Here is a 25,731-nt window from a genome sequence, read left to right as displayed (position 1 = left end):
TTCACTGGGACCAAAGCAATGCTTTGGGTCAAGCCCTAGGGTGCTAATTCATGTATGCGTGCATGCATGTTCACATGCGACAGTGTTGGGCTGTGCTATGGAAATCAAATTTCACAAAAAAATTCCTGCAAGTTTTCCCAGCTGAGCAAAAGAAGATGCTATACAGACAGACAGGAGATGCATTAGCAGCCCCCAAGGTAGCACAGCAGTTGCCATAACAGCCAGCACTGGACATTATCCAGGCCTGTTTTGCTGCTGCTGGAATTAACAGTAGGAATGTAGGTCTCGCAGCTTCCAAGTGCATCTTTTGTGTGAGCAAAGTGTCAGCCGCATTTGCAGAGTGAGCAGGGAACTGATGAAAATGTAAAGAGCAGCCACAGCAGGCAGGATTGTTGATTTGGTGCACAAATTACCCAGCTTTGCCTCTGTGCTCTTGTAATCGCATTAGAAAAGTCAAACTAATAAGCATGCTAGGAGGCCTCCTTTGTCGGGCGTGCTGGTGGACAGGCAGGCAGGCCACGCAGGCGTGGGAAGTCTGCGCCCAATGTGGTCCAAGGAGGAATTGCTGGGTGGGTGCATGGACAGAGCTGGGGGTGAGTTCGGTCGGTGCCTGCCGGTGCAGCTATTTCCCTTATGCACTCAGAGCAATTTACTCTAAAGAAATGAAGGCGAGAAGTAATGGCAATTGTTGCTTTAAAAGGACAAATTTAAAGGATTTAGCTTTTCTGGCAAATACTTTAATTAAAATGGTGATGTCTTTTGCTAGATCGCTGAGCGTTTAAACCCTAATCAAGCCCAGAAGTATTTCCACAGAATGTTTTCAGTGCGATTCCTGATTGAGACTGTGAGGAGGAGTATTATTTACAAAGACCTCATTAATAGACATTACCAGGTTGCTTATGCCACCGTGGGAATTGATGGCAAAACTTTCATGGCCTTCATTAGAAATCAAAGCCTTTTGATGCAAGGTAAATATGATTTTGGGTGCACATATAATAAAGTTATATGTATTAGCTTAAAAGCAGCTTCTCTGGAAACCCTATTGGAATTTCTTAGTTTTCCTAATGTGTAAGAGAAATCCATTTTCTGTAGATATTTTTAGTGCTTAACTTCCCCTCAAGTGCTATTATCTTACAGTCTGTACCATTAGCGCTTGCTGTGTTTCCAGGTCAGCCATGTGATTGCTAAGCATCCCTGCCTGCTCTTTGAATGACTTGTCAGGCAGGAGCCAGGAAGGCAAGTTGTTACTGCTGACTGCTGGCAGCTGCTTCTCCCTGCCTGGATCCTGATTGATAAAATAACATTAAAACACTTCCCTCTTACCCTTCTTGGAGGGTCACCAGTGTTCGGTTCGGTGTGAAACCCTGTCAGCAGAGACCCTTCTCAAGGCAAGCCTCCTATGTAGATGTAAAAATGTATTACTCTGCAGAAGGCATGCATGTGTGGGAACACGCAACAACTGCACTATTGAAAGGCGTTTTGGAGCTGCACACTGCTGTATCTCATTGAGCCACGGCTGTTTTAGCATGAGCTGGGTGAAGCAGTCCAGCTTTCTGCATTTTTTTTACCATTTGTTACATTTACAACTCAAATGAGCTTGCTGTGCTTCAGAAAATTGCAAGTGAAAAGATTACAGCCCAAATCCCTCAGTGAGCTTAAATATGTGTCTGTCTTTTTTTTTTTTTTTTTTTTTTTTTTTTTTTGTGGCAAAACACCCTAAGGCAAAGTATTTTAAAAACAGCAGTGCTGAATAATGAGAGCTAATAACTCTCCAGATGTTTGCTATTTTGCTATATATGACTTTTTTAAAAAGGTATTTAAACTGATCTTGCCAGTTGTTGTGGATGCCTCTGTGTGTGTGTGTTTAATGAACAGCTGGCTCTTTTGAACTAGGAATTTTAATACTTTCAGTTCCATGAAACTGGAATTGGAGGCGGCAGCTGATTGTACAAGAGAGGGACCACATTTTCTCATGTGAATTCAGAAGCAGGGAGGGAGGGAGGGAGAGAGAAAAGCATCGTAATAATGCATGTGTTTCAGTTTCAGTGGATCAAATCTTTCCTCTGTCTGCATCCAAGCTATTTGGTTGTGATCAGATGATCAGAGCTCAAGGAAGCGATTGGAGAGCGAGCTGGCTGCAGCTGCATTGTAGGCTGTTTTCAGGGACAAGGAGCCACTGTTTTTCAAACATAGCATAAACATAGAAGTTATTTTGTAGGCTTCAGGATGCAGATATGGGTTGTGCTGCCAGCATTGTTCTGCTCCAAGCTTTTCGTTCTGTGGTACAGAGGAACTGTCCACATATCTGCAGACGACGACGACGAGAGGAGTTGTCACATGAAATTCTGCCACTGGATAGCGATGATGAAATGAGCAGACCCAGGACTCTCATCATAATGGTATGATACACTTGAATCGGCAGAGAGGTGTGACAGAATTATTACAGATGTTATGTGATTATATTTTTCTTTTAACTATGTATTCATAGAGTAAGGCCACTGACAGGCTATTTTTCGCTGTAGGTTAGTTAGCTGGTAGATTTGCTGTCTCTGTCAGACAGCTGAAATGTTACTTTACAGGTGAAGCTGTGAGCTACTAAGTTCTATATAAAGTAAATGTTCTGTTATTTAATTGTTGGTGTGTTTTGTTGCTATTTGCAAGATAGTCAGCCCTGGAGCCAGTAGTGTGGTTATGTTTTATTTCAGACTTGGAATTCCAAACAGCAGACAGCTTAGGAAATGTTTACTAAGTCTGTTCATCATAAAAACAAACCCAAAAGCCAAACAAAACAAAAAGCCTTTACTTTCACCCAGGATGCAGTTGGAATTTATATCAAGTTATATGCAAATAAACTCCTATATATCTTCACTACAAACTGTTTGCAGCAGTAAAACGTTTGCTGGATCACTGCTCACCGGTTTAGTGAGTTGCCTCTGTTCTTTAACGAAGGGGGTCTTGAAAGGCTCTGTGTCTTCAAGAGTAGTTTTCTTTCTGAATTGAATTGGATTATTTTTGTGGTGGGAATATAATAAGCACTATAGGTGTATTAGGAAGAAATGATAGGGTTGTTTCTCATTGTAAATCACTACCAGAATGAAGAATACACTTCCTGCTTAGTTACTGCTGCTTTTTGCCAAATACATGTATGGCAACTATTTCCAGAACCCCAGAGTGGCTTGGGTCTGAGGTGGCAATGATTTAGTACTGTGTGGCTCTCACTTAATAACAATATTACCAGGGCACTGCAAATAGTATTTTTGCAAATTTGTCGGGGCACTCATCTATATCATTTGAGTGGTAGAGATTGTTTTTCTTATATAAAGTATGTTATGATGTCCAAAGTGCATCCCCCTGGTACCTTAGTCCTAAGTGGGTGATGGTAACATTAAAGAATTTAATAGCTGTCATGAGATGTAACAGTGGTTTGAATAGAGCGTTGCTGCCCATAGAGAGGTGTGTGGTGCAGTCATGGCAACTATAGTAGCTAGGACCCAATCCAGTCGGTGCTTTACGTATCAGCTGAGGGTATTACCCACTGCATGGGGGAGGCTAATGGTCATAGGAGGAAGGGGATGGATTTTGTCATTGTGAAGCTGGTGTTTAAGCTTCTTTTCCTTTAAAACACAGTATCTATAAAAAAAGCTCTCTTTTTCTTTTTTTTTTCTTCTTTGCTTTTTTTCTTTTTTCCCACTTAAGTTAAACAAACAACCTCAACAGCATTTAAACAAATAACTGTCTCCTTCCTGGTAGTAATTTCAGGGATAAGGAAGTGAGAAGGGTCTGGAAGAAACTGCAGCATGCCCAAGGATGGATCATCTGTGCAACTTGCTTCAGTCCTTAGAAGAAAAGGGTAGGCTTGGGTGTTAAGGCAGCAAATGATGTACCAAGCTCCCCAAACCCACATGTAGTTATTGGCAGCTTGAGTTGCAGTTCATTGTGCAGTAAATCCTGGGAGAGTGGGGGTCTGAGATCTACGGCAAAGGTCCCTGGACTCTCAGAGAAGTGAGGCTTTATTGCAGCGTGGAGGGAGCCGTGGAAGCTGTCCACCACCCTGCAGAGCTGGGCATACCCAAAAGAGAGGCACGTTGGCCAGGTGGTCTATTACCTGTTCCTGGATGCGGGCTTTCAGGGATCCCCTCCTGGTCTCAAACACATCCACTCATCACAGTAACTGGGCCTTTGTGTTTTCTACAGCACCAGTTAATGCACTGGTATTTGTCCTGTCAAAAGGCAGCCTTTCCCCAGGAGATCTGTGAGATCATTTTCTTCCCCTCGGTCCCCTTGAGAGGAGGAGGATGAGTGGTTCAGCCCTGCCAGGAGGCTGGTGCAGGTGCAGGCAGGCACTTGGGAGTAAAGCTGCTGGGCAGGAGACAACTCGGGGAAATGGTATTCCCTTGTACACCTTTCTTTCTCTTCTGATTGCGCATTATTGTTGTGCCTTTTTGTGTAGAAACAGTTAATTATGTAACTGTGAAATAATTTGCCATCGAGCTTTGCAGTTAGGCTTAGTAATGTTGTGGAAATCTGGCAAGCTGAGAAGGAAGCGCTGCTTCAGAGCACTTCTGCAGCAGAAATGGGTGGTCCTGTTTCCACCAGTATTTCTGTTACTTGAAAGAGCAGCATGGTAAAGAGGAGTGGAGGCTACTGGACCTTAAGAAAACATGTGTTATGGTCCTAACAGATTATAGGTTTTTCCCCTTGATTTGTTATAGATCGTTGAAGTCTGCCTGGATAATACAGTGGACAAAACTCTGCAGATAAGCAAAAGAGTCTTTAGTTCACAGTGTCATTATGTATATTGTGTGGATGCCAGGAGCTAGACTGATCCAAACAGGATTACTGAGTTTTTGTGTCTGAGGGCAGCGAGTGATTGGGGTGCCCAAAGAAGAGAGGTGAGGAAACCCCAAAATGTAGGATATCTGAAATATGCTGATGTGATTGGGTGCAATTGCCGGAGGCTGTGGGCTCCTGTCAGCTAAGATCTGGCATTTTATCTTTTCACACCTTTAGATGAAATGGTCTCCCTCTTTGTAGCTTGTGTGCCACTGGCTATATGCTCCCTACTGAGAGTGTTAGTATTTGGTATTGATTTCAGGACATAAAAAAGCCATTCAAAAAGAAGGCATAGTTTAAGTCCCCAGGCTCTGCTATGTGTTCTTGCAAGTTCGACTGACCCGTGTGAACCAGAAGTAAAATCTCAGTATTGCCTTTATATGGGAAACAGTCCTGAGGCAGAGAGAACAGCAGTCTACCCTAAAATACTTCCAGTAACTACACAGCTCTATAGATGTGCCCCATTTTTCTTTGTTAATCCCCAAAGGGGAACATCTTTGTAGGATATTCCTCTAGGAATTGTGCCTTTGCCAGTAACACTCCAAGCAGGAGATGCTCTGGGTGCACTCCATGGAAAAAGAAAGGGAGAAGACCTGAGCACAGCCTCTGGCTATTGCTTAATGGCCACCTACTAATCACTGTATGAAACCTTTAGACATCGCAGCAGGTATTTCTGGTGTTCTAGTCCTTGTAGAAAGTGAAAATTGATGTTTTTATTGACAAAATTTTTTTTCCTCTTCAGTTTGTTAGTTTAGAAATCTGGTTTTATCCTTGGGAAAGACAGTTTAATAATAATTTTAAGATCTTGGCTGGATCCACAAAACGGAGAGGTGCCAGAAAGGCAAAACTGGAAATTCTTTGTCAATGACTATTTTGTCATCTTCTCTTGGACACAATCCTGGGAGTTGCCAGAGACATGCAAAATAAATGTCCAGACAACCTCTAGCTAGAGGTAAAAGTTAAATACAGAGTCACTGAACACACAGATTCAATAGACCATAATGTTGTTTTCTGTACCTTTAAGAATATGTAAAATCTGGTTTTCAAAATAGGTCCATGAGGTTTGAGATACTAAAAACCTACTCAGAGTGAATGCAAATGATTGTACGTGCTGTTTCTGTAAGAAAAAGGAGAAGAGGAAGATGTCTGAAGGAAGAAAATTTAGCACATGGGGTTACGTGGAACTGTTTGGTGTTCAGAGCAGGGGCACTAATGTTTAGGATGATGCTTTGCATTTGGAACTTGTGACTTGAAGAAAAGTTGAGCTCTGTCTTAGAAGGTCATTCTATTTTTCATGTGATTTATTATGAACTGTGGCAGCTGAGGTTTGCTTGGAAGATAAGAGCAAGGCATGATATTTGAGAATGTGTCCTTTTCTCCACCCCCACCCCCCAGCTACACAAAAATGTGGTAGAATGTTTTGCATGTTGAGTAAAATACCGTAACTTGAACTGATGTGTTAGCTTGAAAACAGCAACAGCAAGGTGACATTACTACTCTCTATGCAGTTTTTTGTCTCTGAAAAGCGACAGCTTGCAGAGACTTTCTCTTTCCAGTTACAGAAGAACTAGGAGAACCTCCCCTGTGGCACAGATGCAGGATGGCTGCTCTGCTCTGGCATACAGGCAGGGCTGGGGCACTGCTCGAGCTACTTCTCAGCTCACTTGGTTTGTAAACGGAACCTTAGTCTTTCAGAAGCTGTAGGAACCATAAAAGCATAGCTTTGAGAACTTTTCCTCATCTCATACTGAAGTTCACCTCCAGAACTATGTTCCTGAAGTTCTGTTGTACAATCTACGTTAATTTTATGTTTCCAGTTGAAATAATTCAGTGCAATCATTTCCTCAATTTGTATGCATTTATCTACTGAAGATTTGTGCCGTATACATACTAAGTGCTATCAATAGATGGCAACTCGAAGAATTGCAAGATCTCTGACTCGTGGCCTAGTGGTTTTGAAGGTGGGAATGTATCTGTGTGTACCCAGATGAGGAGAACTTGCAGTGGCTTTTGGAGGTTGGCATGAGGCTCAGCTTTGGGAAGAGAAGGATGGATGTTCTTCCTCCAATGTCTTAGAGGAGGGATTGTCTTTGGAAAGCCAGACTACGCAGGTCTGTAAAGTTCAAAAAAACATTCAGAATGTTCATATCTTTTAGCTCAAGTCAGAAGCTTCAATGTGTAATAAGTTTTTAAACAACAATAAACATATAGCTTTATTTGATCTTATTCAACTTCCACTTCAGCACTTGGCCTCAACAGGAGCAGGAACAGGCCTACGTGTGGATAAATGAAGAGCGTTAGGGTGTAAAGAGGAAAAGTAGTAGATGCACAAAATGCAGTTTTACTTGAACCATTTTTGCAGCTGTACTTGTTATCTTTCTGATTTCTCTGCCCCCCTGTGCCTAGCGCGCAGCAGCCCTGCTGGTGAGAGCAGGTGGCTTAGGCAGCAGCTATGGCTCTGGGTATAGCTTCTGAAATGCAGAGGAGCATGAGCCCAAGATATGGATCTGTTTTCATGTTTCATACTGCTGCAGTAACATCTAAAGTATTCACATGGCTGAAAAAGGGGTGGTGCTAAAAGGGCCTTTTTTCACTGAGCAAGTCTTCTCCACCTGATGTCAGTACTTTGAGCAACAGCATTTTAATATTGCCTTCACTTATTAGCATTGCAGCAAAGTGTAAAACAGCATTATGTGGAATGAAATTATTATAAAACTGTTAACCAAATTGTTGTGGCAGCTTATGAAGACCATGGACTCAACATAAAGTGATGAAAACATCCTCCTACGTAAGAGGAATTTATTATCTCTTTTTTTAAAAAAAAAAAAAGAAAAGAAAGAGAAGCAAGCTATTTATTTGTAAGCAATGCATACTTGAAAGAGCAGGATATAAATTAAAGGGGTGCAGAAAAGTCTCTGTAAGTAGCTGTCCTTGAGAGTGCTTTTGGAAGGCTTTGGGATTTCATGCAATTGACAAAAATCGCTATTTAAAATTAATAATCAAAATGCTTCTTAGGTGAGAAGAAAATCGACCTATAGAAACGCAAAATAACTTGATTAAAACCAAAAAGGCAAAAAGAGAAACACACACAAGGGGAAGAAAAAAGAAAAAAAAACCAAACAGCAAAAAAAAAAAACACTTCAGTTTTTTCAGGCTTTGGCCATCTGCAGCCACACTGCTTTGCATAATAAGCCCATTTATAAACAAATTATGAACATACATGCTTGATTTGTGGCAGTTTTGTCTGCGATGCTCTGTCTGCAGTTCTGCTTGGCTGTAGCTCTGATGGGCTGTAGTAAATGCCATCTTTCAGTTTCCCTTGATTGTTTTACTCCTTGGATATTCCTACAGAGGAAGGTAAAAGAGTTAATAAAAAATCCCAATGATCTGACTGGTCTGAGATTTTGGAATTGGGGGAGCTATGGTTGTAGGAACCTTAGGCTAATTGTATGGTGTGGTGCCCTCACACCAAATCAGCCATGAGTGCAGATCTTGCATTTATATTTGTCTGCTTTCCTGTATTTATCACAATATTAAATACTTGGATAAATTACGAGGAAAATGTAAACTCTGGGTAATAATAGACAGATGTACATAGATTTAAATGCCAAATGCTAGGCACAGGATGAAGCATCTAAAATAACCACAATAGTGTCTTTTGAGTTCTGGAGACTTCAATAAAATGCCTTGAAATGTATTTCAGACAGAATTTTATAGAGGTTTTTTGTTTCATGATGTCAGTAAACAGTGTAGTGTTGGACAGAAATATAAAACTTTTTTTTTATGTACGTCTATGTATGTATTTGTGACCAGCAGCCTCTAGGTCTATTTTCAGAGTTGTTCTCTGGTTTTTTTTATGTACATCTTGGCCTGCACAAGCAGTTCCAGGCTCAGAACTCAGTTCACATCATTTGGTCTTTTGCCTCCCACAGTGAGATTTTGGTAATGGGATGCGTGACTGCGCCTGGCACTATACTGACTGACCAGGCTGTATGGGTGGGTTAGGTTGACGGTCAATATCTACAGAAATGGACTGGAAGCAGTGATACTGCCTGCTACCATATCTTGGCTGAGAAACGGTGCTGTCCCATGCTCCTCAAGCTCCGTTACAGGAGCACGTCTCCATTAGCGGTATCACTGTCCATAGCTCCAGGAGACAGGTTGGGGCAACACAGGCAGCTGTGCAAGCCAGAAGGATGCAGAAATCCACCTGTGATGCTTCATGCACATCCCAGGTGCGCTGCATTCCCAGCAAGCATCCACAGCTGGAACCCAACCTGCGCTGCAGAGGGCAGCTGGAGAGCTCAGGCTGGGAGGGCGAGCGGCGGCATGGCACCAGCAGCACTTGTTGTCTTAATGTGTGTGCACCACCCTTGGCCCAGGCTCTGGTAGACTGGTTCTCCTCTGCCAAGAATGGTGAGCTGCAGCTGGTTCAAGAAGCGTACAAAGAAATAGGAAATTAAACTCATGCTTTCAGAAAATAATATTAATGCCAGTCCTCAGCCCTTGCCTCTCACTGGCATTAACTCACTGCTGGCTGCAGCACTAGGAGCCAGGCTGGGCTTTCTTGTTTGTGCCATTGTAGGTACGGAATCCTCCACTAGAGCTGATCTGGATTTAAATGCATATAGCAGAGTCCAGAGTCCATTTCAGGCCTTTGGCTGCAAACACGGGGATATCGATTTAGCTTGGAAAAAGCTATGCTCTGTAAGAGGTCTGATTGAGGAAGGGAGCCATAAAGAAGCCAGGGCTCTTGGAGAACACCAGCCAACTGGAAGTACTGCCAAAGTAAAAGCTGCTGGGAGAGGCAAAGGCAGGAGGGAGAGCGTGTAAGAGAGGAAGAGTTCAGTGATGAGAGAGAGAATCCAAGTAGAAAGTGCTGTTTCTTCTCATCTGAAATTAGTTAGGCACACTGCTGTTAAACTTTGGTAAGGTTTGCTTTCTGAGGGCAAGCCACCACTGGTCGTGTGTTGACACATGAGGATATTTTGATGCTTTTTCCTCCCTCCTTGTTTTTATCAAAAGCTCTGTTTTTGCTTCACAGTGAGATACCTCTTCCTACTGCTGTTAATCCCTCCTCCCTTGCCCTTCTTCCACCTCTTCTTTCCCAAAGTGGAAAACCATCTTCTGCTTTGACTTCAGTATAAATGCACTCCATTCCCATCCTAGGTGGATTGGAAATCTGAATGGAGTGTGACAGACCTGTTCCTGATACTTCTCACTTCTATGAAGTTTCTTCTTTACAACAGTAACCCTAATACACTTGATTTAAACCCACTTTAAATCAGAATTTTAGTTCAGTGCATTTCAGACAAAAGCCTTATGCAAAATTTCATTGCTCATGGCAGATGAAGATGTATATCTCTGAGGCTTTTATCTCCACGCTTCATACTCTTCCATCTATCAGAAGCATTTGGTTTTAATGCACATGGGAAGTCTTCATTGCTCCATAGCGTCTCCAGCAAAGCAGGGTAACGTGGCAGAGTGCAACAGGAGTCACTGCACTTAATAGCAGCTGCTGAACTGTTCCACCATCAGCTACAGCAGAAAGATAAATTGGGGAGCAGATACTCAGATGTGAGTGCCTCTACACTGATGTGTGTAAACAGAAGTGTGATTGCTGTGTACTGCAAAACCTAGTGTGGCTACTATTGGTGATCTGATCTTTTTTTATGTATCCCAGGGGGGGTTGCTACCTGATTTCTAAAAACTCTCAAGAGAATCTGACTTCTAGATTGCATTTCCTGAATCATACAAGGTTTTGATGAAAGGCATCACCACTTCATGACTATTAGATGACTACTACCAATGTGTGGGTGAATACAGACTAGTTCCAGGTTGCGGTACCACCTGTAGCTGAAGAGGGGCTGGACAAATGCAGATAAACAGTTTTGATGTTCCCTTAACCAAAGAAAGGTTTGTAAAGGCAAGACTTTAGATTTCCTTTCTAAGGCTAAGCAGCATTTCAGCATATTTGAGCCTGGCAGCTCTGCTTTTTTGAGTGAAACAAGAAATGAATTTGCTGCCGAAGTACTCAAGTAACTGAACTCTTGCTCACTGGAGTACTGTTGTTTCAGGAATACAGAAACAGGTGCGGTGTCTCCATAGTGTTTGTAGCTAAAGAAGATGGAGGAAGACAGTGCCTAGGAAATACAGGGACAGTTCCTGGTCTGTTAGCTTTTGAATCACTTCCTTGAACAATTAAGACTTCCAGCTTGAGTTAGTGATTGGAGTGAGGAATACTGCAGTGGCGAAAGGATTAGGATTCTGCACCAAAAATCATGTCGTACGAACACTTCAGGATGTTTTGGGTGGCAAGGTCTGACATCATCTTGGGTGCTATTGCAAGTCTAGTCCAGCTGAAGCTGGCTCAGACCATGGAGCATGAGCCCCTACGCTGTGGGAGCTGTACGTACATGCGCACATTTACACTGGGAAAGAAACAGATTCCTTTGTTATCCTGGGGCTCAATCATTTCAGTTCTGCTAGGACTCTTATTTTAAACTCTGGGAACTCTGTAAATAAATACATATCATAAAAAATGTGCTTTTTTTCATCCTGTTAATTTGGTGCCTCTTCAGAACAAAATGTAATGTTCTGTCTAAACAGAAAGAATTTGTGTGCAATATCTTACTTCTAAAATTGCACTCTGTTAATAATTATTGCCAATTTGTGGTTAGCTTAAAACATAATAGATTCTCTGTGTGTGGTTTTCGATGAAAAATAGCCATTGTAATGTTTGTCAGACTTCTTACTGCCTCGGGGATTATTCTGAATACAGTCTATGGAAACAATTGAATTGAACACTTCTTGCCTTTGGTGTTTGTTTTTCCTCACTTCTCATCTGTCAACTGCTGTGCTCATTTTCTTTTCATTATTATTGATACTTGCTTGAAGATGAGGCGGCCGGATTCAGTTCTTAGTTATATGTGTGCAAATCCAGTAGAATAGGGGTTTGACTTAATGCAGTAAAACAGTTCAGAAGTGTAATTCTGTGCTGCTTCCGTGTTTCTTCCCACTTGCCTAATCCCCCCCACCAAAAAAAAAAAAAAAAAAAAGCATGAAGTTAAGAGTGGAAAATGTATGTGGCCTTGCTGGATCAGTCAGTGGTTAGCTATGAAACTAGATGTTGGGAGTTGAGCATCATGTCACCACTTATAACTTTCTTTGGCATTTTAATAAGGGTTTGGCATTACCTTGATGTTTTCCACAGGCTGTGACTTCTGCGCTAAAATTAGCAGTTTCAGAGGGTAAGCCTTAACAGTAAAGAGATTAAGTTCTGATATGTAGATTCCTGGAACCAGATGCTCTACTGTCCTTTTTGAAATGTCTCTTCTGTTAGTAAATTATGTGCAAAAATGCATTGCAGCTATCTCTATAGGAGATTTGATCTTAGTGGGATTACAGAGGAGGACAAGTTCTTGGGAGAGACAGCTTGGAATTGGGCCTATTTTTTTTTCACTTTTGGATGCTTGGGTCTTGAAGGTAAAGAATAAAAAGTGTTCACAGAGATGATCTGCACTTCTTTCTTTTCAGTGTCTTAGCTCTTTCCATGTCTTTAACTTGTTCTCCCATGTTCTTGAGGAGCTTTTTCTCATCTCCCTAGAGCTCCATAGAAAAAGCAAGCAGAGCGTCCAGCTGCCTGTTCCGTCTCTCCACCTGCCAGCTGGCACTTGTGCCTGAATTTGCTTATTCAGGCTGTGACTGTTCTGGCTTTTGCAGTGCTTGAGTTCCTCCGGCTATTGACCACCATTAGCTCTTTGGTTTTAAGCAAGGGCACAGCCCTTGATCGAGGTGCAGTGATCTAAGCAGTTATCTAAAAGCTTGTTTGTTGCTAGGAATGTCCGGTTTCTTTGGCCTTACAACCTTGCAGTTGAGTCTCCTTTTGCCTTTTAACTGGCCTGTTACAAGAGAATGCATATCCCTTATTGGCTGTCTGCTCCCAGGTGTTGGGCATGTGCTCCATAACATGTCCTTCAGATGAATGCAAGCAGCAATTGTATGAAAGATACAGGGACAGTGATCCTAATCTTGAATCTGCTGCATCCAGGAGGAAACATTTACTGTTTCTACACAGACTTGATTTATTTTCTAAGATTAAAGATATACAATATATTTTGTTGCTCGTGATGTAACTTGCTTCTTCATGATAACCATTTGCCCCTTGTAGCACCTGATTTTGTTTCTGCTGACAATGTAGTAAAGACATCAGCTGGGGAAGGACTCATCATTGGGGTGTTCATGCATCCATCACCTGCTTTTGTTCAGAAATCCTCTGACCAAGCAGCTCTGATAGATAGCATGCTCATTCCTGAAACACTTGTGTAAATACGACATATTTTAGCAGAATGTATGGAAACATAGAGAAAACTCATGAATGCAGTTTGAACTGAAGAACTATTTGGAAATAATAGAGATGTTTACTAAGGCATGCATAATTCTGGTTTTTATATAAAAGATCAAAGTAAATCCAAGTCTGGAATTGTACCAATCTGTTTTTGCCTTCTCTAAATCTAATTGAAACTGTAAACATCAGTTAATAAAATGTAATTCTAAAATGTTTTCACTATATAAACATTTCCTGAAAAATATACCAAAAAGGACCTGCCCAAATGAAATGTTTGAGAGATGAGTTGACAAAAAGGTTTGTACCAGCTCCTACTGAGAAGTTTCTTTATATAGTACTTTTAAGGTGCCAAAAGCTTTTGTACATACAAAGGGCTTGCCAATTTTCCTTTTTTAAATGAAATCAAAGGCAATTTTAAGTTACGTGAGCCTGCAAAAATAATCTGAATTGGTGGCTAAACATTGCTTTTTGTAGAAAGCATTCACAAGACAACTGTATTTCTTGGAAATATTTTCACAAAAGGATTTGCTCCTTGAGTCAGACCATGTCTGCAGTGTTTCAGACAGAACAAGGAGCTGAGTGAGGAGGAACTGCAGTAAGCTCTGCTTTATTTCCTATCCACATCCTTTTCTGGCACTTGTTTAAGCCTGGCTGGAGCATGTTTTTGTAGGAAATCAGAAGTTAACCTCTTAGCTTCTGATTTCCTGACCAGTTCTTTTGTGTCCAGCTCAAGTGGTGCTTAATAGAAATGAGTCAGGATGTTCCAACTATTTCTACAGTAAGAGGGAATTTTCTGGACTTTCCAGAATTTTCAAATCTAAAAAACCTCAGAATTTTCAATTTTTATTTTTTTTTTTAAAACAACACAAACAAACCAAAACACTCTTGGTACAGTCAGGTTGTCAATGACCAGTTTAGGCTTGATGATAAGGCAAGAGTAAAGGTCCAAGAGCTTGTCTTTGCACATTGGATACAGGGAGCAAGATGTGAGAGTGGGGAAAAACACAAGGGCAGGAACTAGCTTACACTCATCCCATCAGAGAAAATCATCTGGAGAAAGTGAAGGAAGAGGATTTACTGTGATTCAGCTCTCTGCCTTGCAGAAGGAACCTGGAAGCTTAGAGCAGATTTACTGTGTTAAAAATGACATAGTTTTGGTCTTGCTTTTCCAGCTTGCTGGGAAATCATAAATAAATTCAGCTTTTTGATCTGTCCTTGGATAGCAGAGTTCCATAGCAGCTTCTTGGGTGGGCTTTCATACCTCATACAATTCAAGACAGGCTTAAAAGGATTGGAAAATCACAGAGAAGAGTGAGGGGGGTCAGCAAAGTTAGTCTGTGACTGTGTATGTAGACAAACACTAGACCTGGACTGGCCTGAAAAATAACTATGAGGGGATATGGTGGAAGTCATAAAAGTCAAGAATGGTCAGAGATATATAGATGGCTTGCAGTTTCTTCTTCAAGAAGAGAAGTAGGGATTGTCAAATGAAACTAATGAGGGGCATGTTTGGAGGAAAAAAACAAACAAACAAAAAAAAGAATGAATATTAAAACTGGATTTCCTTGCCACAAAATGTTTAGCATCTATAGTGTCTGTGTAGGTTTTAAAAATGGCTGGAAAAATTCATGAGGGAAGTCTTTGAGAATTAGTAAATATGCAGGTGCTGCCTCAGGCTTGGGAACCTGCATGAGTGGAAATTGGAAGAGTATTCAGGAGAAATACTAGTATACTGACTGTTTTCTATGCTTTTACCTTAGCAGCTATAGATTCTCACAAGTGCAGAAATCTGGGTTAAATTAACTTTCATCCTACCTGGTATGACCATGCTTACATAAAATGGAATTTAGCATGGCGTCCAGGTGAACATTCAGTACTTCGTTTGGTGCTGAAGGAGTATTATACTTGGCGTTCTTGCCTCTTAGACATGCAAGTACATCAGCTTGATTGACTGCGCTCCCCTGAATTATTTTGCATTTGTTGCAAGTTACTGTCCCTGTGCATGGACCTGTATTGGCTGGCGCACGGTACCTTGTCTGTGTGTCAGGACCTGCAGCACTCCGCTGGATATTCCTTGCTGTGAGGCTGGGATAACTGAAAGAGTAGAACTTGATGGATTATATTATATTTCTTTTTTTTGCCAAGGTTGGGGTTATATTTGGTTAACTTTACACAGGCTTTTACAAACTATAAGGCTCCTAACCACTGCCATTTCGGTATTTTCCTAGTTTTTTACCTTCTTATTTTGGTAATACTGAGGACGGCACATTTGTTATAAGTCTAAATTAGGATTAGAGGTTTTAATTAAGAAATTAAAAGCAAAGCCTGGAAAGGTGAGACAATTCTCTGGGTGTACAGAAAGTTATGTCGAAGTGAGAAATACTGTATCAGGTGTTGGCACGATCGATTAGACTACACTGTGTTACTTTCTGTGTACTAAGAGATCAGTAAGAGAAGGGGAATGTCAAAAAGGTACAAGTTGTCTTTTTCTTATTTCTCCATACCAAACTCAACTAATGTAAATCTGACTTGCATGGTTTTATATTTCACTCCCTTTCTACTAAAACAAGAAAATAATCTTGCATCTTTGCTTTTGAAATTTATGTGCTTTTTGCCTCTTCCAAAATGCCATTATTTAGCTTTCAATTATATGATCCAGATGATGAATTATTGTATGCAGTTGCTTTCTTAATTGCTTAAGATGCCCACAGGCACTAAAAGAGAGTATACAGGAATTTATGACGTTGAATATATGTTAGAAATATGAGATATCAAACACAGTAATGGTTGTACAGTCAGTTTGCACACGTATGGAGGGGAGTGTACTTTGTAATTAAAAAAAAAAAAAAAAAAATGAAGAGGATCCCAGGGTATTTTACATCAATATTACAGCATTGTAGATGTTGATTGTGACCTTGAGTAAATGAGTGAGTTGCCTGACCTCCTTTTGCTTCAGTTGTTCCAGCTGGAAAATTGGGTGAAAATGTGGATTCTCTTTATAAACCAGATGTTGTCTGATCTGAGCTTTTCTTGTAAAGAAAAAGAAAAATAATTTCTGCAACGTAGCATAGACATGAATAGCAAGTATTAGATTTACAACCAGAAAAGCATGCAGCGGAAGCCAAAATCACAGCGGTATCGACATATCTAGAGATAGTAAATTTAGATTATTTAATTATTTAATTGCCTTTTATGGCCCTTCATCGCTGTGTGTTTTGTTATCAAGGACTAATTCCAGTCCAAGTAGATGAAAACAAAAGAGTAATGTTTGTTTGAAATTTCCCAATAGATCAAACTAAAGAAAAAATAAAAGTAATTGCCTATTTTGCTTTTGTATGCATCAGCAGGACAACGTTGCTAATTGAAAGTTTATTCTTCCAACCTGATTGCTGATATAGGAAGCGGCAGTTTGTTTGCTAAAGAGAATAAGCATAGCTGTTTCTATCCAACCTGTGCAAAGATACCCAGCACAGAAGCCCGTAACGACTGCGCTCGATTGCGCTGTGTGTGAGCCTGCAGCTCCGCTGTGCAGCAGGGACCCTCACCCTCTTTGCAAAGAGGACCAGCCAGTAGCACCGTGGTGCAGTACTGGTGCCCTTTGCTCTTCTTGCTCCCCCAGTAGCTACTGTCTCCAGAGGGCTGGTAGGGTGGATGAGCAAGGGCTGCAAGTGTAAGATCTATCATGCTGGTTTTCTGTAAATGATGCTGTGTGGCTGTAGCTGGAGGCATTTGGGGTTGCATCATCAGGTGCAAAGCCCTTCTCCGCCCAGTGGCAAGGGAATGAATTCTATTCATGCCAGGTGCAGGTGGGTTTCCAGCCTAGAAAGCTGCTGAAATGATGCTGGTGTTACATCTGTGTTCCTGTGGGGTTAGCTGGTAGAAACATCGCTGTGGCAAGGTGTGCATGTGGAGCAGTGTTCCCAGGCTGCGGGACAGGGAGGGACTGCTGCTGGCTCAGCTGAGCCTGCTTCCCAGATGGAACAGTGAGAAGTTTTTTTAGGAGCTGTAAAATCAGCAAAGGGCTGGTAAGTGGCTTTTGGACCATGGGTGTTACCAGCAAGCTCTTGTGAGTGCTTACAAAGGCTATTTTGAGGTGATGAAATACATGTGCTGGAAGGGCCCTTGAGGGCTGCATGAGATCCGGCTGGGAGGTGCCAAACTGCCCATCCCGAGGTCTTCTCCTCACCCCCTGGGGACACTTTCAGCCACAGATGAACCTTAGCAGCTCTGACAATGCACGGGGACTGGCAAGGGCAGCCTGTGGCCAGCTCCTGACACCACCGGTTCAGCTACAGGGTGTGTTTTAGCCTCTCACTAGGGCGAAGGAGCACAGCATCCTCTCACAGATCAGTTCTGCGTGAGTGCACTAATATCTGGGGCATGAAGTGAAGGCAAGGAGGAAGGAATCGCTGAGATCAGCACGCTGGCAGGCTAGAAAGAAAAGAAATGGCTTGACATAGGTGGAGTCACTGACATCAGGGACTGTTGTCTGGAAAGATCTGTTAGCAGGGCTCTGACAAAGCTAAGGGGCTTCTTTTCATGGGTATTTATGTAGGCACACTGTCCCCCCACCTTGGAGACCTCACCTTGTGTGCCAGGGTCACTTTAACTGTGATGGATTCCCAGCCCTTTGCCTGGTCAGAGCTGGATGGATGTGTAGGCAAAAGGCGAGCATCAGTTATTCTAATGGCTCCGTGGAGTGTTTGTTTTAGCTTGAGTTGTTAGATCGTAGCTGGAATCATATTTCTCAAAAAAATCACTTCCAGTTGATTCAATACCAGAGTGACTTTGCAAAAGGTTGTGTCATATGGAATTTTTCTTAACTGAATTTTTTTACCTTTCTGTTTAAAATATTTTGGTTTTATATTTTTCCCTCCCTTTTATAAAAAAGGACATTTTCAAAGCATGGATCAATACTGAGCATTTCATTCCAAAAGATGATCTCTTCTTGAGTTCATTTGGGGTTGTTTGGTTTGGGTTTTTTTGGAGAGGGGAGAAGATGGAGGTGAATATTCAGTCTTTGACAAAGGGGTTGGGATAGAGGTCACTAGGGCTTTCCATCTTCTTCGGTAGGTGCTAGTAAAAAAAAATCTATCTATTTCTGGTCCCAGTGTAGTAATCTGCTTTACCTGTCTGACACGAAGCTTCTAGGAAGCACAGTTTTAACATGCGTTCACAATCCACTACAGAGCACATGCTATTCCCGATGCCTGGAAGATGTGAATAAGATGAATGTGTGGTGTCCAGTCATTGTCGCCCCAATTTTAGTCTCACAGTCTATTAGTAGATTTTTGGCAGTCCTATCTGCAAACACATGCAGTGTGTTACCATTCACTAAAATCAATTTTCTAGCAAGCACTCTGACTACAGAAAGGGTGGCAAATTATATCTGATGTGGCTCGATTTGCCCAGATGTGCAGACAGCTGACGCTGAGCAGTGCTGCCCTGCTGCGCTGTTCAGGGTGCGGCAGCCAGGGATGCTGGGCTGCCTGGGGGATTGCAATTGAAGACCAGGTAAGGAATATATGAAATGCAGCATCAGTAAGTATTAACATAGCTTACCCACTGGCACCGCCTGCATGTTGTGGGATATTAACTGTGTTAATCTCCTCGTTACTGGCCTCAGTAGTTGAGTATACCAGCAAAGTCTCCAAGTTTTGTGAGTTCTGCACCCTACATCCATAATATGGGACAGAGCAGGCTGTAAAGCTATGTGGTGTACATCTTTTTCTTCTTTTTTTTTTTTTTTAATAATTAAAATAATTTAAGTGTGGTGGTTGTTTTGTTTTAAAGATAGGGAGCCCTCTGTGAGCCTCTCCAGGTCTTGTCACCAGTACCTGAGCTGACAGCTGCCTGCTAGCTGTGTGCCGATGTCATGGTCGTAAAGTGCAGAATTGTTTCTGTTTCTGCTCCAAGGGCTGAGTGTTGGGCATGGCTGGCATCCTTTGGTTTTTCTTCAATGACTTTATTGCTGTGGTTCTACCAGGAACTCTGACATGCTGGAAATGCCACAAGCTGTTCAAGGAAGGTAGGCAGCTCTCTTATCTGCACTCTGCCAAGTGGTGGAACGTTAAGTTTGTCAGCCAAATTTCTCAGTACTGGTCTACGCTGCAGAGACTGCCTGAATGGTAGTGTCACTGTTATCACAGTGGTATTAATTTATAAATGAAGCAAGTGGGTGTTTTTTGAGAGGTTTGTCTTTCATTTCAAAACAACATAATGCACAGTTGATGCAGGTTGTTCCAGCAAAAGGAATTTTCTTACTTGTTAATAAAACTGTGTTTCTCAAATCTGTTAGACAAAAGGCCTGAGTCAGGATTAGGTGCGTAATGGCTATGGATGTGCAATTATTTACATATACATGGACACTAGTCAAGACTGGTTTTGACTTGCACTCTGTTTGTACGTGTCGGCGTTGCTCCCGGACAGAAGCCCTGAGCTGAATGGAAGCATTCATTCCCTGAAACTCGCTATGAATTTGATCTTTGCATGTGATTCCACACCCCACCCTGCCACCAAATTTGGAGGCGGGGGAAAGGCAGTGGTTAACTGATGCATCTTTTCTCGATCATTCTTGATGGGAGATGTAGATGATATTATTTTAGAAGGACAGTACAGTGAATTCAGTATTTGCTACACAGCAAGTTAAATATTCAGCCTGTTTTGGAAGGTCTTTTATGTTAGTTGAAGATACACACTTCAGGAACTGAATTTTTATATGGCTGCTAGCAAAGCACTAGTGAAATTCATTTTGCAATGATTGCGTGATACACTGTAGCAGTGAATTAGTGTTGTCCAGTGGTACGGTTTTACATATTGCTTTCAAGATCCAAACTGAAGTCAATGATGCGTGACAGTGAAGGGATCCAAGATCCAATAAGTTGGACAGAACCTCTAGAAGAAATGTAGGAAAAGAGAATAAACAAGTTACAGAATTGTGACCCCTATCAGAAGACTAAATGCTAGTGGTTCTGAAACAAAGGGAACGCCTAGCTATTCCTTAACAGGGGTAGAGGTATCAAATATTATTTTTCCTATCTAGATATTGATAAGTTTCTTCAAAATACTGGGAACAAATGCAAATGTTCAGCAGAGGCAGCAGAGCAGAGGGTAATAAAACATTGAGTTGACAACTTTACATATTTTATTATTTTTTGAAGTGTTTCAACATCCTTGTTTTTACTATATGAATCTAATAGAGCAGTTCACAAATGGAAACCAAGGCTTGTGAATTTCCTGTGACCTAGTACGTCTTTCCTCGGGATAATTTAAGCTATGGATTATACATAATAGTTCTGAATTTAAAAGCAGTGCAGGTGCTGGATGATCACCTTGAAGTGCCTGTTATCTTTATTCAAAGAGATAGAGAAGACTAAGGAAAAATTAGAGAATCTTTTACAGTCACACTGATGCTAATGAAGTTTCTTTTGTATTTCTGCTACAGGACAAAGCATTATTAGACATTTGACTGGTGATGTTATTCCCCATTACAAGTGTTAGAGGAATTTGCATTCAAAACAGATCTAAGAAAGTGGAATCTTTATTTGCAGTTGTTTACTATTAGTTCTGTTTATATCTCTGTGTGAATGCTGTAGCTTATTTGTATTTCATTGCTTCAACCTTTTGATGTATTGGTGTTGAGAAAATATAATGCTCAGCATCTTTAGCGTTGAGTCTGAAAAACTGGCTGTCAGAGATACAGAAATTAGGTTTAATAATACTAGGGATTAAAATCTTGTGGACAAAAGATACTCATGGTGTATGTTGAATAAGGACCAGCTGGAAACTTGAACCAAAGTTCATCTTTTGTATTATTTGGGAGTAACACAAGTTCATCAAAGTTTCAGGAAGCAGCGGTGACCCTTATCTCAGTGGAAAGAGTGCCCTGGAAGGGCTCCTCGGTGCTGCCGGAGGCTGGAAGCTGGGACAGAGCCATCCTGAGGAAAGGAAAGATGGGGATCGGCTCATTCTGTGTGACAGTTGCAGAAAGGACTGGACGGGTGAAGCAGCCTCTGAGAGGAATTGATACCTGCTGAAAATTAGGCCAGCAGAGCTGATGGATCCAGGATTAAATTTAATTTCTGGCAAGGACCGCTTGTTTTGGCAGCTGCGTTCACAATGTTATGTGAGAGGCACTTGGGACTCAGATAGCATGGTGATTTGAGAGAAAACAAGGGTGATTCCAACTTGGTTAACGTTGCGGTGCTATATTGGTAGCCACTTGAAATGTCTGCATACCTTGGCAAATGGTTTCTGTTGTCTTTTCTGTTTTCTAGCGCCAAACACGGAAGCTTTTCACCACTAAGTAGGAGCACAGTGAAATTTGTCTTAAGCAGTCACACAGCAGGCTGGCAACACTCAGTTTAAAGGAATTGATCTTCTTAAAGACAAAGATAATGATGAGATGGGTTTTTAATTCATAAAGTGACACCATGTTTTAACTGAGGAAGATGAAAGCAAACTGGTCAGATTGATGCGTTGATTTATAGTGCTCAGATCAGACATGCTGGGCTCATGTGACTGCGCTTTTGGCGTGGAAATCCAGCATGTGGAATAATCATGTGGAAATTCTGCAGAGGTTTGTTACTTTGGATCAAATGTTACTAAGGCTGAAAAATGCGTGAAAGAGTTCATAGAATTCAGAATTTTTTGCTGGAAAGAAAAATTAAAAAAAAAAAGGCACTCAGGGTAAAGTTGCAGATCTCAGACAGTACTTAATTGAAACAAGTTGTAAAAAAAATGCTTAGCATCCAATTTGCAAAAAATCCAGAATGAAAAAGCAGAAAAACTATCAGTTTGTCTTGGTTATGGACACTGATGTTAAAATAAAAAAGCCTAATGCATGCCCCATAAAGACTATGTGCATAGGGGAATGCAGCTTTGCTGCTACAGCAGGATGAATCCTCAGCTGGAACAAAGGAGAAGAAAGGGGTCTGTGTGTGTGTGCATGCACATGTGTGGGCACTGAGGGGGTTTGTTCAGTTTTAAAAGACCTTTGTGCCCTGCCAACCTTCAGACAGCTGACCATTGGGTGAGTCTCTACCTTAATCAGGAATAATTTGATTGCCTGTGTCTCTGTTCCTGTTGCCTCTGTGGTTCTGAGGCACCAATTGAGGGGCTTCTATCCTGTCGGGGTGCCACTGTGATTGCCACTGCATGGGGTCATGGGGTAGGGGAGCTGCTATGGGGCAGCAGCTGGGGAACAGGCTCCGTCTGGCATCTTTACTCTTGCCTGAGGTGGGAGCAGGGTTGAAGCAAGCACCAATTTATTTTTTTCTTAGTTGGCTCGTGACAGGCACTTCTAAACCTAGGTTTCTAGAAGCCAAATATGTCTTTTGAATATTGGCTTATAAATATGTCTATTTTTCTATTTTTTTAAAAACTGTCTTCAGCTTTAGGAATTTGCAGGGTGCTTCCTCTTACTGGTATTTTACACCACTTAGAAAGGGGAACTGTTACCTTGGTCCAAAAGCAGAGGTGATTCTGGGCCCCACAGCACGAACCTGTTGGTGTGCGCTCTGCAATTGAAGTCTGCTACCGAGGGGCTTGTAGGAGGTGGTGGTTCTGTGACTGCCTTCTTTTTAGCTTGCAGACATACGTGTACATGAAGTAAGAGTGCAGCTGGTTTTGCTTTTGAATCAGGGAGGGTGGTGAGGAGAAAGGATGTAATGGGTTTTGAGACAAAGATAGATGTTCAGTTGCAAACGTTTTTTTCTACAACTTCCTATTTTGATTTGCATTAGAGGCGGGGGCTGGGTGTTTTTATGGCTTAATGAGACACTCTTGCCTTAATAGCAGAATATTATTCACAGGAAGAAATGAGTTACTGCTGGTTTTCTTCCTCCTGTTCAGTTACTGTGGATACAGCATGTAAGTTTTAGACATACTTCCCCCTTGAACAGTATGTGCAGCTTCCAGTTGTTACGCTGAAGCTGCTGAAGGAAAGAGGTTGAAGAAGCACAGCTTTTAAAAGAGAGATTTGTTTGCAGCTTGAATTCTTACGGATACAATGAGCTTTCGTGGGAGATTCAAAAGGGAGACCAGTGAACTGCGGAGGAAAAGAAGGACCGTTAGGCGAGTGAATCAAGGAGAAATTCACAGATTAAGCTGCGTGAGTATGCACCCCTTCTTCCATCTCTTCAATGAAATTGCTAAGAAATTACAGGTCAAACACTCTTCAGGCTACACGTAGGAGAGAGTAGGATTTATTCCTTCATGTATATGTGGGACTGACTTGAGTCCCATCAGTCCGTGTGATGAGGTGCTGAACATTGGAGAATGATTACTGAAGTCTGAGACTGAAGCACAGGGAATTCGGGAGTTTATAGAACTCAAGTGCATTAGGGAAACTGATGTGATGCTGTACAGCAATCAGACATGTACTGACAGCAGCAATATGTGATAGTCTCTCTGGCGCCTGGTAACACCTGCTTGGTGGTTGGTTCCATGGAAATCCATAATGCTGCTTATGGAGTACAAAAGTTACTCCATGCTGGTTTAGATCTCACAATCTTCTATGGGTGATTTATGCTTCTTGAGGCCAGGAGGATGAGGAGAAAGCCACTGTCCTTCTGCAGGAGGACAAATGGAGAAAGCTCCAGAGTTCTTGGTGGAAAGCTGGAGTGAGGTTCTGTCCCACGAGCTAGACAGTAGCTTTGCCAGTGATGGCTTTGAGCCAGGACTATGCTTTCTGCAGCTCTGCTGTGTGGCACCGGGCAGCTCACATTAACGGCTTTCCTAGGCTTTCCTGACCGAGATTGAAACTGTAGACAATTTTAGCTAAAAAGCATAGACCCATCTGTCGAGAAGCCTTAGGCAAGTACCAGTTTTCAATTTACTCACTTAACTTGAGAGATCACTTTAGATGTCAAATGTTTAATGGCTTCCCCAAGAAAGATTTGGAGACAATGGATCCTTGTGGCAAGAGGTGTTTAGTGTTCTTCTGTAGTTTTGTATATCCAATTACAAGCTGTGTTTGCATGCGCATGCTGGAGGCTCTTTCGTGGCTATTCTGCATGTCCAGTGTAACAAAGAATCAGTGATAATACACTGAGGAAGAGTATTTTCATTAACTTTTTTAAATAGGAAGGAAAATAACTTTGCTGTTGTAACGCTTGGTCACAGATTGGTTAAGACAGTTTGTGGTCCATCTAGTAGAGCGTTTGGGTTTGCTTGTTTGGATAGATATTTTATATGGAAATGGATCTTTTTGAAAAGACCACAGTGTAGTTCCTGCTGCCCTGAGCTAATGGCATACAGTTGAAGATACCAAGTTGAAGCTTCATGGTCTTGGGTCCCAAGAATGAGTGCTGGTGGTGCTGGTGAAAGCATCTAACCCTCGCAGTTCACAAGACTTTGGTAGGAGGTATGCACTGCACCTTGATTTATCCTCTTAAATCCTGGTTAGGAATGATTTTTGTTGTTACCGTGCAAATCCTGACTGCCTGAATGGTGCTTCCTGGAAGTGGCTGAAGCCTTACAGGAAAGTATGCCTGGAAATACAACAAAGCCCAAATAGTGACAATAAATGGGTAGATTGCCTGCAGGTAGAGGGGAATATATTTGTTCATTTTTGCCTGTATCCTCAAGTAACAGAAGCTGAGAGTCTGTTCCATTTAGTGGTGCAAAAGAACTTTTAAACTGTTGTGATTTCTAAGAGTCAATAAAATGTGTCATACTCTGACCTAAACCTTAGAGCGCTTGTAGCTGCGTGGTGCCTGTAATGGGAAGTAGGGACGTGCCTCTTTCATCAGTCTTGTGGTTCACGCTGCACTTCCTGCGAAGTGTCTGGCTGCCATAGTGTCGAGGACATAACTCGGGTTTCAGGGGAATCTGTTCTGATTTCTGTTCTTTTCAGACATAAGATAGACTAAGATGGGGTCACTCATGTTACTCAGCGAGTGTATTTCTCAATAGTTTGTTTAGCCCTTAGGAAATGCGGGCACACTTGGCTTTACTTTTGTGGCTTGTGACCTATGTCTTTCTACCCAATATTTCATAATTGGAGCATGTTAAATCTTTGGCCTACAGGCACTTTTTGCTATCAAGCAGGAGCCCATCTCTCCTTCATGCATCAGTCCTCTGCACCTCTGATGCTGCAGATTTCAAAGTGGTCTTAACTCCCACCGCAGCTGTAAAGGCTTTTGTATACTGGGACCTTATTCAAAGAGTGCATTTCTTAATATACTACATTTAGACCTGTATTTTCTGTAGATGGACTTGTGTTATTTGCTGGAAACTCCTTTTATTTTTTTAAGACTAATTATGATCTGATTAGTTTTAATTGATTGTAGGTTGTCGATTGAGCTCAGTGTGGTTGACCAGATTTTGCTTACATTTACATTGTGTGTGTAAATGACTTGATAGCTAGATAATTGATTAGGAGGTAGCTGATGTCAAGGAAACAATTACAATTTTAACACCATTGTGGGAGCTGAGTTTATAATGGTCATATATGGATGACACTAATTTTTACAGATAAAGCCTCTGTGGAAATAACTTTCCATTATTTACTCAGATATGTAGCTTGAAAAATATCTTTAAGAGGTAAA

At 41.6% G+C, this 25,731-nt stretch overlaps 1 protein-coding gene across 11 annotated transcripts in view; it reads left to right on the top strand.

The window, feature by feature from the left end:
• Nucleotides 1-25,731, top strand: part of DOCK10 (dedicator of cytokinesis 10) — a 162,615-nt gene that overhangs the window by 26,468 nt on the left and 110,416 nt on the right. For 4 of the 11 annotated variants that reach the window (XM_055723161.1, XM_055723163.1, XM_055723162.1 and 1 more), the window contains exon 1: nucleotides 2,113-2,399. The exons of 4 other annotated variants lie outside the window; for them this stretch is intronic. In XM_055723161.1, coding sequence (XP_055579136.1) covers nucleotides 2,235-2,399 — 165 coding nt within the window. In that variant the 5' untranslated portion in view covers nucleotides 2,113-2,234. Of the gene's footprint in view, nucleotides 1-2,112; nucleotides 2,400-22,658; nucleotides 22,790-22,925; nucleotides 23,292-25,731 lie in introns of those variants that run through there. 3 more of the 11 variants (XM_027808878.2, XM_055723160.1, XM_055723166.1) reach the window with 3 other exon arrangements.

The sequence above is a fragment of the Falco cherrug genome, chromosome 11, assembly GCF_023634085.1.
Source record: "Falco cherrug isolate bFalChe1 chromosome 11, bFalChe1.pri, whole genome shotgun sequence".
Lineage (NCBI taxonomy): Eukaryota > Metazoa > Chordata > Aves > Falconiformes > Falconidae > Falco > Falco cherrug.
Note: the sequence above shows the minus strand (reverse complement) of the source record. Positions and strands in the feature narration are given on the sequence as shown.